At 38.3% G+C, this 17,419-nt stretch overlaps 1 protein-coding gene across 8 annotated transcripts in view; it reads right to left on the bottom strand.

The window, feature by feature from the left end:
• Positions 1–736: 736 nt before the first annotated feature.
• The window catches only part of SYTL5 (synaptotagmin like 5), an 87,060-nt gene continuing 70,377 nt past the window's right edge, over positions 737–17,419 (bottom strand). For all 8 annotated transcript variants that reach the window (XM_027449013.3, XM_013094537.5, XM_027449015.3 and 5 more), the window contains 6 exons: positions 17,310–17,412; positions 15,069–15,230; positions 12,017–12,125; positions 10,349–10,484; positions 7,581–7,789; positions 737–6,991 (listed from right to left, as the gene is read on the bottom strand). In XM_027449013.3, coding sequence (XP_027304814.2) covers positions 6,849–6,991; positions 7,581–7,789; positions 10,349–10,484; positions 12,017–12,125; positions 15,069–15,230; positions 17,310–17,412 — 862 coding nt within the window. In that variant the 3' untranslated portion in view covers positions 737–6,848. The remainder of the gene's footprint in view (positions 6,992–7,580; positions 7,790–10,348; positions 10,485–12,016; positions 12,126–15,068; positions 15,231–17,309; positions 17,413–17,419) is intronic.

Below are 17,419 nucleotides of genomic sequence, written 5' to 3'. Positions count from 1 at the left end.
AAGTCTCACATTGTAATGAAAGCACCGACGACCCCTGCAGCCCCACAGTGCAGCTCTGTGCTAAATGACTGCAGTGTGTCGTTTCGTTACAGCTCAGTACTTACATAAAAGCATGAGTCAGACGGCATAGCATAATTAATGAAAACACAGGGGCTAAAAAGTAACCTGAAGTGCATTTAAATACTCTTACAATCACAATCCGCTTTTTAAATTAAGGCAGTGAAATAATGGAGCTCGGGTTATGCAATATTGGTGCTCAAGCACTTCCAGCCACTCACCTCGTTCCCAGCCTCCCCTGGCAGTGGCTGTGGGGCTGCACGTCCACAGCAAGGACGGTGCTTGGATTTTCCAGGTGGGCAGGAGCTTGAACTAGATAGACATTGGGGAGGAGGTCTGGAGATGGAGGAAAGGAACTGAAAGCACGAGGTTAAGGCACAGGTAAAATAATTCTCTAGCAAGGTGGAAAAGAGTGTGTTTCCAATATTCTTAGCTAGAAAATAAATTTAAAGCTTATGAAACAAAAATAAAAATAAACATAAAAATGATGTAAGCTGTAGAAGTGAAGACAAAAACAGCAGAGGGCAAGACTATCAATGGAGTCCCATCTCTGCAGACATGCCAGGCCTCTGCTGTTATTATAATATAAATGGAGCAATGTGCTTACCTTATTTAGATAATATGGGATATTCCTGAAAGACATGCTTATAGTTGACTGCAATGAATTTTAGAAGAGACGTGACACTGCAACGTTTCATTATTTTAATTTGAAAAGATAGAACAATAATCTTGACAACAGCTGCAAATGTATTACCAGCCATCTTTGTCCACAAAACTGAACATACAGTGCACAGTACAAAAATGTTCTGGGCAGGAAACATTCTGTTTTGTCTAGATTTGGGCAGAACTTAACATACTGCGATGCCATTTACTGCTACTTCTGTTCAAGTCCAGCAGAATAACTAAACAAATAGCTAGCAACAGATTTTAAGCAGAACAAAGGCTGCACGAGGGATGCATGATATTCTCTATTTGCTGCAACAAATGACTACAGTTGGCTTGAAGCAAACCCTGACAATTAGAGCTACCCTCAAAAATACACACCCAACTCTCAGGAGCAGTAGTACACAGACACAGGCGTGTTATTGCCACAAAGCAGAGCTGTCAAAATAGGTAATCTAAATAAGGGGCCAATATATAGCAGGGGTGAGTTTCAAAAGCAACCTAAAGAACACTGAAAAGCAAGTTGAGATTCACTTTCCAGTGTCAATATACATGGTATAATTAACACTGAATTATTACCACTTACCAAATGGCATTTGCAAACATGAAATCACTTGGCAGGAAATTCAGGGGACACAGTGGTAAGGTTCTGCTAGCAGGCTTCTCAGTATCTCAGGCTGAGTTAAGGTAAAAGACATCTCTGCAAATAAAAGGCTGCATCTTATTTTGGAATTAATTGCATGTATGTTCGTACAATTAATTGCAAGTTCTCTAGGATTCTCAAGCGGTCACATTTCCACGTGTAAAAATAAATAAATTAAAATCATCTTTAAAAAATGTATCCAAAAGTGTTTATAAAGTACACATGGAGGTGGCTGTTTCTGTCCATCAAAAATCAACATCATGTGTTAGGGAAGGATAATACCAGTTTTTACCTCATACAGGTGAAAGTAAGCGGAGGTATCGCTTAACTACTGGGTACTGGAGATCCATGTTTGGGTGGGACATGGAGTCCTAGTTTAACATACTGACAGAATCTGTGGAGAATTTCTTGTTGAGGGTTGCTGAACTGAAGAGAGGGATGGAAGGAAAAGGTCCTGCAAGGATTAAGGTACAACCCTTAATGTCTCATGTGAACCCGCAGACTGGCAACTGTGGTGACAGGACTCAGCTCTTTTTTTAAGGTGTAAGAGATCCAAGGAGCCTTCATCGACTCAAGCAAACCACAGGCTTTACATGTCTGAAGTTGGCCAATGTGCATACCTCTTGTGAAGCCAAAATAATGCCAGTCTTTATGCAACCCTCCTGTTACCTCACCTTATCAATTGGAACCAGTGGATGCTCAATGGCTGCTCTGCTGTTGTAGTTTAGTTCATATTTGCAGAATACAGCCTTGGACACTTGCACCTGACAGGGCTTAACAAGGAAAATAAATAAATTAAAAAATATATATATATATCAAAAAAAAAAAAAAAATTAAAAATGCCCAGAGCAGAGCTACAAAGCTGGGGAAGGGCTTGGAACCCAAGTCCTGTGAGAGGCGGCTGAGGGCACTGGGGTTGTTTAGTCTGGAGAAGAGGAGGCTCAGGGAGACCTTATTGCTCTCTACAGATACCTGAAGGGAAGGTGTGGGGAGCTGGGGGGAGCCTCTTCTCACAGGTAACTAGTGATAAGACTAGAGGGAAGGGCCTCAAGTTGTACCACACAAGGTTTAGGATGGAAATGAGGAGACATTTCTTCTCAAAAAGAGCAGTCAGGCATTGGGATGGGTTGCCCAGGGAGGTGGTGGCATCACCGTTCCTGGGGGTGTTCAAGGAAAGGCTGGACATGGTGCTTAGGGACATGATTTAGTGGGTGACATTGGTGGTAGGGGGATGGTTGGACCAGACGACCTTGGAGGGCTTTTCCAACCCTAATGATTCTATCATCATGGTCAAAACGTACTCACCATCCCACTGCCTTTTCTCATAAACCATCTGCTAAGCATCCAGCTGGGAAAGAAAAATCAAAATGCAGTGTCTAAAAGGCATTTAAAGAAGGCAATGGCACTTTGATCAGCACAAGAAGATGGCAATAGCCTCACTGTCTTTCCTCCCACCCTCATTCAAATGTAATACGACGGAGGTGGAGGAGACAAGGAGGCCATTTTAATCTATTGTAGCATCTAAAATGTAAGCAAGAACATTTAGAAGCCTAAAGACCCTGTATAACTGATAAGCTGAATTGGGAAACTTCCAGAAAACAGGTCGAGATACTCAAGTTAGATAACAGGGCTTGGACAACCCTCAGCATTGGCTCTTCCTGATGGATACTGGCAACAACTACACTGTCAAGAGATTTACTTAACACTTTACAGCCAAAGTTGTACTTTTGTTTTTCTTTAATGGGTCAAACCCTCAGAATCTAATCACAAGGAGGGAGAAGACAGCAATGAAAGCCCTGTAGTTCCATTGCTAGTAACATGCATCATGTGTCACATTTTTAAAAACAGTGTAGAGAAAATTTCTTCTCCATTGAAGCATCTTAAGTTATTCAAGTCTGCGTGGAGAAATATTTTCGAAGCATCAGCTCTTCTGTGTCTAATTACTTAGGACAGGAGTTTATGAATCAGTGTTAGAATTGTGGCTATTTTCTCCTAAAAGTTGGCCTTAAACCAGCCATGCATCCTCAATATCACAAACATACATACATAAGGAAGGTTTTAGTCTGACTCCTGGCTTTCCATCTTTTTGTGCAGCCTAGTAATACATGGTACACGATGACACACAATTACAGGCAATTTGTTCAAATATCTGGGAAACAAGAAATCACATCTGCAGTTAATCATCTCATGCTTTTTCCAAACCATAAATCATTTTTGCAAAGGATGAGAACAAGGATATAAGAGAGATAATTAAATGTGACATTTTCCACAAATCAAATGCTTCCCGTCGATAACATCACAGAATAGCAAAACCTTCCAAACTGCTCTGGTGTTTACACCAATGATCGTCATCTCTCTGAGGCTCATTTGAGACAGAGCATGATATGCATTGCATGTTAACATAATGTAGAATTGTCACTGCCAACCTAAGAGGTAATTTCACTGTACATACTCCAAATCCTATCAACGCAAACAGCACTGCCTTGGCTGAAATAAATACCCACTTGAAATTGTTCCCCTCATATGCTGAACTGCAGGTGATGCCTAGAATCCATTCATAGCCTGGTCTATGCTTTGAGATGCAGGCCAAAATAGAAATTTTGGCTCTTCCAAAAGCCCATGAATGAGCCATGTGATGCCTTCCAGGTGAGTACATTCATTATAAACTCTAACACAGGACCTAAAAATGGGAGTAAACTGGGCAGAAGCTAAAGGTAAAGCATGGACTACTTCCTTTTGAAGCAAGACTAGAAGTAACTACAACACTAATGCTTAGAAGGTTAGAAAATACCCATCAAAAATTAGATAAATGCTTATGCACCATTTTAAGTAAGAGGTTTAGTTCAGTTCCAAACTATTTTAAGGTTTTCAATCTGGTGGAAGAACGGTTTTCACTGTGGGGTCCAACACAGAAGATTTTTTATGTTACCGCGTTCCCAGCTTCAACATCAAAATGAAACAAAAACAACTCATCAGATTCCCTGCTGTTCCTCTATAAGCCTAGCTGGAATTTTACCCTGAAGAATCATTTCCTTTAGATTTAACAAGCTTTATCTTTTTCAATCAACTTACGGCAAGTGAAAAATCAAGCATGTGGCTCCACATCAACATATTATTACTCCCCAAATAAATTCTGGTTTGTGGTGCAAACACGCAAGACAACTCAGGCTCTGACTCTGTAAACAGAGACAGAGTTTAGGTGCCAGAAGTTAGGTTTGGTTTCACTTTGTGGATGCTGATAGAAAAAGTCTATTTAAAGAAACTTTATTTTACCATAATAAAGGTCATAAAATGTGATTGATATTTGTGCTCTACTTCATCAGCTCACAGCATCTGTGGCATAGGATGAAAAGTAGGCTAAAACTAAAGTAAGCTCGCTTCGTTGCCCAATTTGACCAGGATTTCAGATGAAAATGAAGAACAGATGAAGAAGGAACATGAAATCAACTGGAACAACTCTTGACATTTGATTCCCTACTTGAGTTTCTTTATGGAAACTCCAAAGATGACTTGGCAGTTTCTAAAAACTGGGGGGTATCAAACTGGGCAAAAGCATTACCTCCAATAGCATATCATATTTTTAACCAAAAAATATTTGAAATCAATCTGTTTTTATTAAAGCTAAGATTCTATTTTTAACAAAAATAAATAAACCAAATGTATCTAATAATAACGGGATTTTTAAAGACTGCTTGCAAACTTCCCCACAGTTTCAAGCCACTCAAACCAAAAATAGTATATTTTGGGGAGAGGAGGGAAAGAGGGGAGCAGTGGGAAGGAATGGATATTAAATGTTAATATTTTGGATTCAGCTCTAAGCACATTTACTGACTATACACTAGAACAGCAATGGATGATAAAATCTTAACCTACACTTAGTTATCATTTCTCCATATGTTGTTCCATCTAGAATTCCTGTGATTTCTACATTGTGAAGAACAGCATTTCTATCTCTCAAACAAGTAAGATTTTATGGCCTTGATTCTTCACAGAAATCTTTAAAACCCTGGTGTTTTGATGTACAGGGAATGAAACATCCTCTGAAAACTTTTTTTTTTTTCCTCATCAGTATTTTATGTAAGGATTATGTTTACAAATATTCAAATTTGTTTCCATGGTACTAATAAGATATTACTTCCAAAAGAGAAACATTTGTAGAAAAATAAGGGATAAGTGTAGCTATAGATTAATTTACCCATTCAAATAGTAAGCTATGTTCCAATTCTGAAAGATTCAGAGGACTTTTCATTCAGTTTACCAGTCTTCCTTTGTTTCATACCCTGAGCAATTATGTGTGATGCAGTTATATTTTTATCCAGACTTGTGCTGTCCTTGAAAGAGATTATAATCCTCTCTTATTACGGTACTACTGCTGTTTAAATGCTGCAGTAGCCCATGACTATACAAAACGGCATGTTCTTCACAAGTGACCTGACTAAGTCTGCAGAGGATGACAGATCTAAGCAGATACAAAGATCACTTTACGAAACCAAAGAGCAAAATTACCCTTGAACACTTGTTGTGGTTAATAAGGTTAATGTCTGAATTGGCCCAAACCTACAGGATCCCAGTCCCTTCAGAGAAAACTCCACTTTTTTTTTTTATGCCCCAAACCAGTATGTGTCTCATCTCAGCGACTCATCAGGTGCGACAGGCATGTGAACATACTCCCTCTGTTCAATGACATTGGAAGATCGTGGCTAGAGTTGTCAACTGAATGAAAAACATGGCAATACCACATAGCTGTAGAAATTTTATAGGGATTTGTTATCATTTATTTTCATTAGAGGCTCTTTAATCACATTGAACCAAACCTGCCTTATATACAGTGCACTGAAATAACCCAGAGAATGCTGCAACATTGGCACTTTATACCCCTTCATCTGCTGACTATTTCTAGTGTGCAATGATGAGTGCATTGGCTTTCCTTAGAGGGCTGCTTGGTTCCAAGCCTGCCTTCCTGCACACTGCATAGCCCAAAAAGCAAACATGAAAAAAAAATGTTGTTTGTTATCCTTCAGAACATTATGGCTTCTCATTTTGCAAATAACAAAGCACAGACTCATTCTGAATCTGCTTGTACTGTATCACTACTGTCTTCTAGGCCATCTTTGACCCAGGAGGAAATATGTAAAGCAAACTTTACTTACTAAATGACTACGTAGACAGTTGCTAGCTCTATGTCCCCCACCAGCAGAGGTGTTCATCATCTGTACACCAGTAACCAGAAGGGACAGAGAAAGCCAGCCTGATCTCTGTACAAGGTCAAATACTCACGAGCTTCAGGAGAAACATAATCTGTCCAAGAAGCCTGGGTTAAAAACATGTGCATGAAAGTGCAGAATGCATTAAAATTTCACTTGGAGCCTTAATATCCAAGGCAAAGAGTACAACCCTTCACCACTTTCCAATAGGCAAAGTGCGAGGAGCTGAACACCACTGAAATCAGGAGTACCTGTGGTACCCCTCAGTAGTTGAGAGTCTTTCAGAGTCTACGTTTTCCCATGCTGGATCTCAACATTAATATCCCCTCCACAGATGCTCCAGGACTGTCAATCATCTTTTGCCAGAGGTGCTGCTCTTCTCCTTGAGAGTCCATCCAGTCAACCTCCTTGCCATTACTTACACCTGGCAATTGCAAAACACAAACCGTTTTGGCATATTAGCAAACAGTTACTTAATATTGCTCATTCACTCCAACAGTCTATAGAAAGATGGCAAGCACTTTACGTGACTGCCTATGTACGGATTTGCTCCCACTGAGTACCAGTTATTCAACTCCTTTGTGGTACATGGATAGATGCACATAAACCCCCCCACTCTGCACCACAAGCAACCTTCTCCTAACTGAGGATTCACATCTCTTCCAGATCATCCCACTGTCAGCAGAAAGGCTGCTGCTGGTTAAAAGTAGTTTCTTCCTCCTCATCAGGATTCCGAGAAATGCTTCCAAGCTATTCCTGGTTCTTCTAGGCTGCTCAGAAGTGCAATTGGGCACCACATTTTTGTGTCTCACTCAATGAAGGAAAGAACTAAATCTTCTATAACGATGACATGTTGCCTTCTCTCCCTTTCCAGTTTCTCCAAATTGGCATATACTATCCACACATTCAATAACGTTTCTATCCCTCATGTACATGAATCACTTGGGGTGGGAAAATAAGAGCAGGATAAGAGCAAAATAAGCAAAGCAATCACCAGTTAGATGGGACCTTACCGCTTCCAGTGCTCAAACGGACACCTCCCAGAAAAATATTACTGGAGAGTGACTCCTTGTCCCACACAGTTAACTCTAGGCAGACATTATGTATATCCCGGGAATTCAAGCCACTGAAAGCAAATGTATGATTCCACTGGGGGTTCACATTCTTTTTTATTATGGGAGTTTTGTGTTTTGTAGCTTTGCTGTCATCTGGGAGCAGGTATCTGGAACATATAGAAAAGGAAAGTTGAATATGTCAATAGGATGTCAGATAATATCAACAAAGAATAATAATCGTGATGAGATCTCAAATAAGATCAAGAGCCCATTTCCCACTGTAATTAAATTAAGGGTATACCGGAAGTGCATATGCAGTTGTGCTCAGTTTGTTACAATGTCAGTTATCAGAAAATGAAATTACGTCTCCTTGTCCCATACCTTTCATTTTTTATAAAAATACTTTTTATTTCAGTGAGACTAAATTCAGACAGAATCATAAAAACGTTAGCCAGAAGGAACCTCTAGAGTCACCTTGTCCAGCTTTCCTCTCAAAGCTGGTCCTCCAGAAAGGGAAAAAAAAAAAAAAAAAAAAAAAAAAAAAAAAAAAAAAAAGATTGATAAAGAAGGAACTTCAGAAGTTTAGCACCAGTACTTTGAATTGCTTGTCACCCTGCTGAGAGCAGAAACACTAATACCATAAAGCCTGACATGCTTTTTCACATTTGATTTTTTAGTGAAGAATTCCCTTAGTGAAACTAAGAAAAAATAATACTCTGGTTTCAAAATCAGAGTTCAGTCTGTACTTTCTCAGTCTTTTTCACAGTCTGTACCTTCATGTTTTTCAGCAATGTTAATAAAGTAGCTATGCAGTTGCACATGAATATTAAAGGGTCAGGCATACAAACAAATTATATCAGTAGACCTCAATCAGGCTTCCTGTCCAGGCTTTTACTTGAGAACAAACATGAGCTATTTCACTGCAGCAGGCTATTAAATTACTTTAATTTAGTCTCAAACTAGCTGTGCGGATCAGACTACTGCTGTACCTCTATGGGTTCACGGCGACGTTGTTATGCATTTAGCCATGGCACGACAGACAACCAATCAATAGTCCCAGGAAAACAGACGCCTGTTTCACCACACTGAATAATCCATGTCAGCAAGAGCAGATGCCACTAACTAAAAATACTCCACAGAATTATTGGCCACACGTTGCTACTGCTAACATAAAAAGGCTTTGAAAACATTTTCTCCATGAAACCTGTTGCAAGATCCAAGTGGAAAAAAGCCACAGCGAGATCAGACCCACTATTTTTCAATAAAAGGAAATGCCCTCACATGTAACAGAAGAGAGATGGCATAGGAGAACAAATACATAGTAAGAATAGCTCAAACTTTTTCTATATGATGTGTATGAGCTTAGTGATTGTTCGAAGCACACTAAAAATTAAGACAAAGTCTCAACTTTGCTTAGGAGTCAAGGGCAGGATTTCTTGTACGGTCACTATTTAGTAAACGAGACTCAAACCATTACTGATAAACTGGAGAATATCTAAAAATCAGCAATTTTGAAAAACAGCATTGAGACCAAAAACTGGCAAAGAAAAATGCTTCAAACTCATTATTTTCTTAATTTATGAAAAATCCAATATGATGAGGTATGCAGGAATATGCTCATTTTATTCAAATGTAAGTATGTCCTACATGTAGCATTTTCAATAGTCTGGATTTTCACTGTCCAACAGAAATGCTGCTTATTGAATAAGAAGATGCAAATATATATTTAATAATATATATATATATGTATATATACTTGCATATAGGCATACAAGTGACACAGACCCTACATTTTTCAGAATGATGCATCTTTAAAATCAAACCTCAAAGCCATTAGAGCAGAGTTTTTAAATGTCTTCTGTCAAAGAATATTAAATGTTAACAATGAGACACAATTAGTGTTAAGACAGTGTTTGAAGTCAGTGATAGACTTTCTAGAAACCCTTAGGACTTAAACGTGCTCCTTGAAAATGTACCGCATGACAAAGATCTTTCCCAATTAAACACACAAAAAAAATATACTTATTGTAAAAGAGAGAAAAATCTTCTCATTTAGCATTCTTCTATACTTGACTAAGAACAGATTTTCCTCACACACATGAGTTTTCTCTTTCTGCATGTTTCAGTTGACATCCACTAGAAAGAACCTCAGCGTGATGGAGCAGCCATCAAGCTATTTGCAGTTTTATGAGGAATCCAAACAGACTTGTTTCTTCCTGAAAACAAGGCTCCTTCTCCTAGTCAATATACATATATATATACACACATATAGTTTCAATTTGCTGGAAATGTAAATGTCACTGTCGGTACAGGTGTCATCTCCAATGTGCAAACCCCAGTTTACATCTTCTCGTGTTCAGGAATCATCAATGTTCACCTACCTTTCTCTGCCAACTCAGTGAAAGTGTTTTGTTTATATTCTATAACAGTGTGCACCTTAGCACACTGAACACATATGTTTGAATGGAGTCGGTGGTACAGATTACATACTCTTTCTTGACTGAGTCCAGACATGCTGGTATTTAACCACTAGGACAACTCACACCTCTCTGCCCATAGCCAACAGCATCCTTTGCCATACCATTTCAAAGGGCCCGTTGCTTTTCAGTACTGACACCCCCCCCACACACACACACATATATACAGACATATTGAATAAAATAGGATCAGTCAAAATGCTCTTCAAGTACAGCCATTAAAATGCAGAGGAAAAAAAAAACACTGACCCTTTCACGAAAGTGTCTGATGTGCCTCCCGATTTCACCGCTGTTAAATTCTTAGCTTCTTTGATGAGGACTTCTAATATACCCCCAGATGGCAGATGAGTCTCTCCCTTTTTTCCTTTTTTAAAGCTCTTCTTTCCTACATACACAACAGAGTTGCAACATCGTTATCATAATCAGAAACTATACACTACAAAACTGATTTGGACATCTAAGTTCTCTTGGCTGGATTATTTCACTCATTTCCTTCAATGGGATTAAAACATTTCTTATAAACAGATCCTTATTGTCAAGGGTATAGAAACTGAAAAGGCAAGGGCAGAAAATCACTCCATATTTGATAAAGAACTTGACTGTATAACCAGATATCCATTGCTGCAAACAACTGGATGTCCTAACTGAAGTCCTTTCTGAATGTAATCATTGGTGTGTTACTATGCTGAACAGAAAGAACTGCGCATCCTGTAAGCCCTGCTCTCTTTTCAGAAGCTAATTCCATCTCTGATGCTAAAGCAGTCCAACACCACAAGCAAGGTATGTAACATCTGTCCCAAAATTTAAAATGCAGAAATATACTGTGTATATTCCTTTTGTAAGGACAAACTGCTCCTCTCCTCATACTCCATGGCAAAGGACACGGTGCTCACTGACATGTTACCGCATTTGAACAGCTACATGAGGACACATGTACTTGTTGACGCTGTGGATTCTAAGGGAGGTGTAATCAGGGATCATGCACGCTGTTTGGGACTGGAAACATCAGAAGAAAAAAAGGATGAAGAGTGATGTTAAAGTGTTACTAATTAAAAAAATGCAGTGTATGTCCATACTTTTCAGACAGTGATTAGCTTTCAAGAGAAAAAACCTTGGGATTATTTCAAGCAGAGGGAATATCATTTATCAAGAAAAGAAAAAAGAAAGAAAAAAAAATAAAAAAATATCTTTTATACCTATCTAATCCTAATGCTAAATAGCAATATTGTCACTAAGAAAGAACTCTTCTTGGACTACCTGTACCTGGTACATCTCAGGTGCTATCCAGTGACTGATTTCTCTTTAGATGATTGCTGTTCCTCATGCTACTACAATGCAAGGAGTAAGTAACTGTATTATCCATTGCTCACTACTAATGAAAATAATGGCTTGCCCTAAACAATTCAAATAACGTTTTACAGGATTGAATTAGAAGTGTAATATGGCAAAACTGAACAGAAGTTAAAGAAGCATGAAAAAGACTTAAAATGAGGAGATAGGTAAAGTTATAGACAGTTAAGCAAGAGGAACTAAGGGAAGTCTGTTACTTTGATCAGCTATACACTGTATGTAGCCAGCTGAACAAAGAACACAGACTACAATTTAGAAGATTTATTTGTATGTGGCTGTCCTTGATCATATTAACTAACGTCTGAGCATTTTTTAATTAGGTCAAATCGATGCACCAATACTTGACTATGGCACACTCCTCTTTCCCTTCCCTCTCCTTAGGTCCAATGTAACAGAAGAGGATAGAGGAAGAGAAACATACTCACGACTCAAAAGTTACACAGATAAAGACAACTAATATATTTAAGTCTAATTTCAATCTTCTCTAATTCCATTACTTCATACTAGTTGAGAATTTTTAATACTCAGGGGGATGGTATCATAAATTACCATTAATGTTTGCTTTACCTTGAAACTGCCCTAGAGGAAGCATTAGGTTTCTGTCTGGGGGAATGTAACGTAAAACAACTGTCAGTTCTCCTTTATACTGAAGTCCAACATCTGTTGCAACCTCCACCTGAAAGGAAAAAAAATAATGAAAAAACCATAAATCCAGCTAAGGTTAATCATTCACTTTCTCCATTTGATATTTTATTGTACCTATACTGTTTGAAATGTTTCTTAAATATATCAAGACTTATCTTCCTACTTTCACATAATTTAACATTTCAGATTGAATACAATCACATTTTAGAAAACTTTATGAATCAGAGAGTTCAAGCTCTCAGAAGAACAAAGCTACATGGCATTAGACACAGTGCAGAGAACAAAAGCAGGAAGGAGAGACCTAGCATGAATGAGTGACACAAATAAACAAAGAACTCGAACTTATTTCTCAAGAAATAAACTGTAGCTAATTTAAGCTGACATTCTGATGGCCTTTTTTACCCCAATTGGGTTTTAAATCCATAATTGGTTTCATTTATTTTAGAAGTGTCACTCCTGAGTCACTGTTGAAATAGAGATATGAGGAACTATGACAGCAGAAGAGAGCAGAGTCCAGCTCTGAAATAGAAAACTAAAAACTAAGGTAATTCTCAGTGTCCTTTTCCACCCAATAATATTTCAGGTTCCTTTTCTTTTGAAATGTTTGAATTTCGCCCAGAAACAACACACAATAGTCTTTAGAAGTAGCACGATGGCACCAGTGACTGATGCCAGTTGCTACAACAGAGGACAAAATAAAAGCTGTAGCAAATGGCTGTGGAATAATTTTAACAACAAGAAATCATCATTTAAATCTTGCTAGTTAGGCAGTTCATTTAGGGCCTAAACTATGTAGGTTTAGCATCAAATTTCCCATAAAGTCAGCAAGGATTATTTTTTCTGTTTTACTGGTAGACAAATGACAGCATAAGTTCTTACATCAGGAACAATTTGCCAACCTTCCCCTCTCCAAAGCCGCATATACCGTGACTCTAGACTCTGCTCCCCTCCTTAACCACAGAACTATTTTCTGATTTAACCATATTCCTCTTGAAAACAGGCCACGCAGTGCTCATAGAAAAAAATAGGTCTTAAGTCTCCAACACTTTCACTAAGGCAGCTAAATGATTCATGATAAAACAAAGCAATGTAGTAAAACACAGGGAACATTTCATTGCCATTCCTTTCTATATCATGCAATTCATATGGGAGAACAGCATGTAACTTGTTTGTATGCTAACCTGTACTTTTTTTTTTTTTTTAAATTTCAAAATGCAATAATTTATCTTTCAGGAACAATATTATCTTTGCCAGACAACAATCTTAGCAGCATTTTAAGTTCAGAAACATAATTTGTAACAATGTAGGAAGCAGACAAGACCAATTTTGTGTTTGCTTTCTTTGGTAAAAAAGAAAAAGTTTAAAAGTCCTTTTAACAGCTTTGGAAATAACCAGACAAGACCTTCCAGTTGGAATGGCTAAAATGCTTAACACATCATTACTATTTTTCCTGAGCAGGACTGTCTCAAGACATTTTTTTTTTTTCTTTCCTGTTAGATTAAAAGAAACCACCCATAGAAAGCCCCCGGAGATTGAACGGAGAAGACAGATTACTGCATGAAAAGACACTCAATTTCAGACCAATGTTGCATACAAAGTGTAAGCAAAACAAATACAAGATACATCGACCATGGTAGAATGCTTGGTACTAAATAAGAGCAACATCCAACACCAGCCAAGGACACAACAGAGGCGCAGCAGACATTTAGTCTACCCCAAGCATAGACCCAACAAAAGCAAACTACATGATGCAAGTTGGGTGAAAGTTCTCCACGTTATCCAAGAAGGATAGTATAACCCTCGCCTGGACACAGCACTGACTGGAGTTTTTTTTGTCTTCATTAGCCACCTTCTCTTCCTGGTATTTCATCCCCCTTTTGGGCTATGAAGGAAAAGCTGATGGTCACTCTCATTAATAAAGCTCAACGAGGAAACTAGGAATGATCTTCCATGCCAGTTTTAAAGCAGGAGGTGTCTGAGTGTTAAAAGGAGGCCAGTTTCCTTATGTATTTTCTGGCTAATTATTTACTGAGGTATAAATTTGTGATGGCTTAGCACCAAAAAGGGCTATACCAGGAAATTATAAAGCAATCAGACTCATCTGACATTTGAGGATAAGACACAAATCAAACAGTCCCTCCTAAACCCTAAATATAATATTTCTTTAAATATAATGAACACAGAACAAAGGAGTCATCTGAGTCTATCTCCACGTCATTTGCAGTACAATCTTCAATTTTTCTACAACAAGAAAAATAAACTTTCTGAAATAGCAATTTAAGCCCCTGAAATTCCTAGGGATTCCAGCTGCTGCAGAAGCAAGCAACTGAGAAACCTTTAATCCTCGAGCTTACAACAGCTCTTTGAATCTCTTCCAAAAATAAACACCTTTGCCAAAGCAGGGGGTGCCTTAAAGACGGAAGTCATCCTATCCTTAGCTAAGTACAGTGAAAGTCCTATTTCATAAACCAACTGATTTGCCTGATGAGAAGCCTCATCTTACACCTTCCTAGTCATGGTGAATAAGAGCTTAATAAGTCATTTTGTTACCACTGAAAAGTGTGAAACATATTGAATTGAAACAAGAAGGGTCTTTTGCTTTACTGAACTGCTCAGTGTTGGATAGGGGGGAGTGGCAAAGAAGCTCCTTGGTTCATCTGCTATTTTCTGGAAGAAAAAAAATAAATCAATTTCTTTACAAGTTCATTTTTCCTCTGCAGTTTGTTGCAAGACAAACTTATATATTATTTAAAGTGCTGGGTTTTGTTTGTTCAAGTGGCCAACCAGATAAAAAGTTTTCATGAAGACTTCAGGAATGGTGGGTTTTGATTGAATAAAACACAAAGATACTATTTTTATTGCTACATTTGACAATCACAAAGTCACCATTTTACAAACGTGTTCCAAAGGAAAAATAACTAAGCCTTGCTAAATTTGCTTCTCAGCAGTTTCATTGGCCCCTGGAAATCCTTACCTTGGGCTGGAGCACAAACCACTCATCGCCCTGATTTTCAAAGTTCCAGGAATCGAATGGAATTTCCACTTCTCCAAGAAAGCTGTTGCGTCCAAATCTGTCATAGTGCCAGACAGAAAGCTGCAGGGTCCTGGTTTCTAGCTGTGTATGACTGATGACATACTACCAACAGAAAAACAGAAAAAAGAACCCTCAGAATAAGCACAAATAATAGTTTCCATGGAGCCTTTTACAGCAATAGCTAAATTTCATGAAACCCGCAGCAGTTAATAAATGGAGCATGAAAGAGAAATTTGTTTTCGTTGCAAATAAGCTGTCTATAGCTAGAAATCTCACAGGGAACTGTTAAACCTCTTTTCTTTTTTTTTTCTGTATTACTTACTGGGTATTTATGGCTATAAAGTAAATAATTATGATTAAAACAATCATCCCGTTAATTCCTTATAGCTTATGTAAAAGAAGTAGATCAACACCAAAGTTTATTTTGTAAGAAGCCCCACTGGATCTTTCATCCCTAAAGAGAGGTTGCTGTACACTGTTTTCTTCTCCTATTCAGTTTTATCTTTGTAACTTGTAAAAAATTATTCTGAAAACAAGTAAAATCGTATCTGCAAAGCATTCACCAAAATGTCTCAGTAGCACCTTTCATGCAGTTTGGTTGAAAGCTATTAAAAACTCCTCTGAGGTAGCAACATATTCTAGCAAATATATAGAAAATTATAAACATCTGGAATTCTTGCTCTGCTTTCAGGGAAAGGCTTACTAATTCCATGAAATTTACCCTTCTTCTAGTGTTAATTGAGGAGATCCAGATGTCTTCTTTTCTGTTTGTTCTCAGGAACAATGTCTGGACATAGACGTGTTCTCCAGAAGCTGAAACATTCAAGTCAGTTGGCTAGCCACACAAGTAGGGTATTAACGCATAGATATGTCTGCAATGCTCATATCTTAGATGCCAACTGTGAGAGCTGCACTATTCAGCAATACTAGAATACAAGCCAAAGATGGAAGATATAGATGTATTTTTTTTTTTTTAATGGTAATACCAGTTGCAGCAACTAGATCTAGCTCTCATTTACCTATCAACAATACAAGTAAGCCCTCTTTGACACAATCTGCATTTTTAGCAAGCTGCTAGGTCCTATTCCTGCAGTTCCCTACTAGCAAACATGTTCAGTGCTAACTACATTCCCTGCTAAAAAGAGTCTAACACTTTTTTTTTTTTTTTTTTTTTTTCCCCTCCAGTTCAGGCAAATCTTAACTTTACTAGAAACCGTTTAAAAATGAGGCTGTGCAGGATACTCTCCCTTGGAAAGCAGCCTGGCCAGACCAAGTACATGTATGTGTAAGTTTGCAAAATAGTTTTGTAGCCAGGTCAGGTCAAGTACACTGGCCAAGGAACATCTATTAGCATCTATTATATGAAACTTATTTACTTAATCACTGAATTTCCCCTCAGAGTCTTTCAGGATAATACAGGAAAGTTTCTGGCTTCGTGACAGCTGGCTGGGATGACTCTTGTTGGTTGACAGCAAGCAGAATCACCAGGAGCCTGTGGTCCAGGTGCCAGGCAGTGAGCCGGGCATTCACACTCTACCATTCCGCCCTACACCACAAAGCCAAGCAGATAAATAAGCGGCTTGTGAGGAGCACAAAACCTTTCCAGCCTCTGTAGGCTGGACATGGGTATGAGAAAAGAATGGAAAGATCACGGGCACTTGGGCTCTACCAGTCAAGGCAGTAGTCTATCATTTTCTTTTGCAACATAAAATGCACTTCAATCAGCTTTTTAGGAACACAGTAAAATGCCAACAACAGCTTTGCTAGCTATCAAAGAGCTTTTACTGCTAAAGGTTATTTTCTCTTAGAACTCAGTTAGACAGGATTTTTTAAGCTAGTTCTACCTCAGTACAGTTGTAACTTAGGGCTTTCAAAATCTTTAAGGTATGTATAAGAACTCTGAGCTCAGGTTAGATGGGAACATCAACAGTTTTGGAAGAGATCTGTGGAAAGTAATGTAAGTTTTACCTGTAGAGGGGAGAACCAAACAAAAACAATTCCTCAATGCTGAAAACCAGAAATTAAAACTCATAGGATTGATTCCTAGATGTTTTGCTTAAATACCTTCCCTTTGAGGCATCACTTCCAAGGTCTAATCCCCATACTGGAGCACTTACAGAAAACGCCTGTGAGCACAAGTAGGACATTCATCACAGCCCATGAGAGAGACAGTGTTCTCACCTTCAGCGTTTCATTAAATTCTGGATTGGTGCTGTTGCTTTTAATTTTGGTCTTGCGTTTACTTTGGCGGGACTTATCAGGCAGGAGGTATGCTTTGACATATCTGCAGA

This window comes from Anas platyrhynchos, chromosome 1 (assembly GCF_047663525.1).
Source record: "Anas platyrhynchos isolate ZD024472 breed Pekin duck chromosome 1, IASCAAS_PekinDuck_T2T, whole genome shotgun sequence".
NCBI lineage: Eukaryota > Metazoa > Chordata > Aves > Anseriformes > Anatidae > Anas > Anas platyrhynchos.
This window is presented reverse-complemented; position numbering and strand designations above follow the sequence as displayed.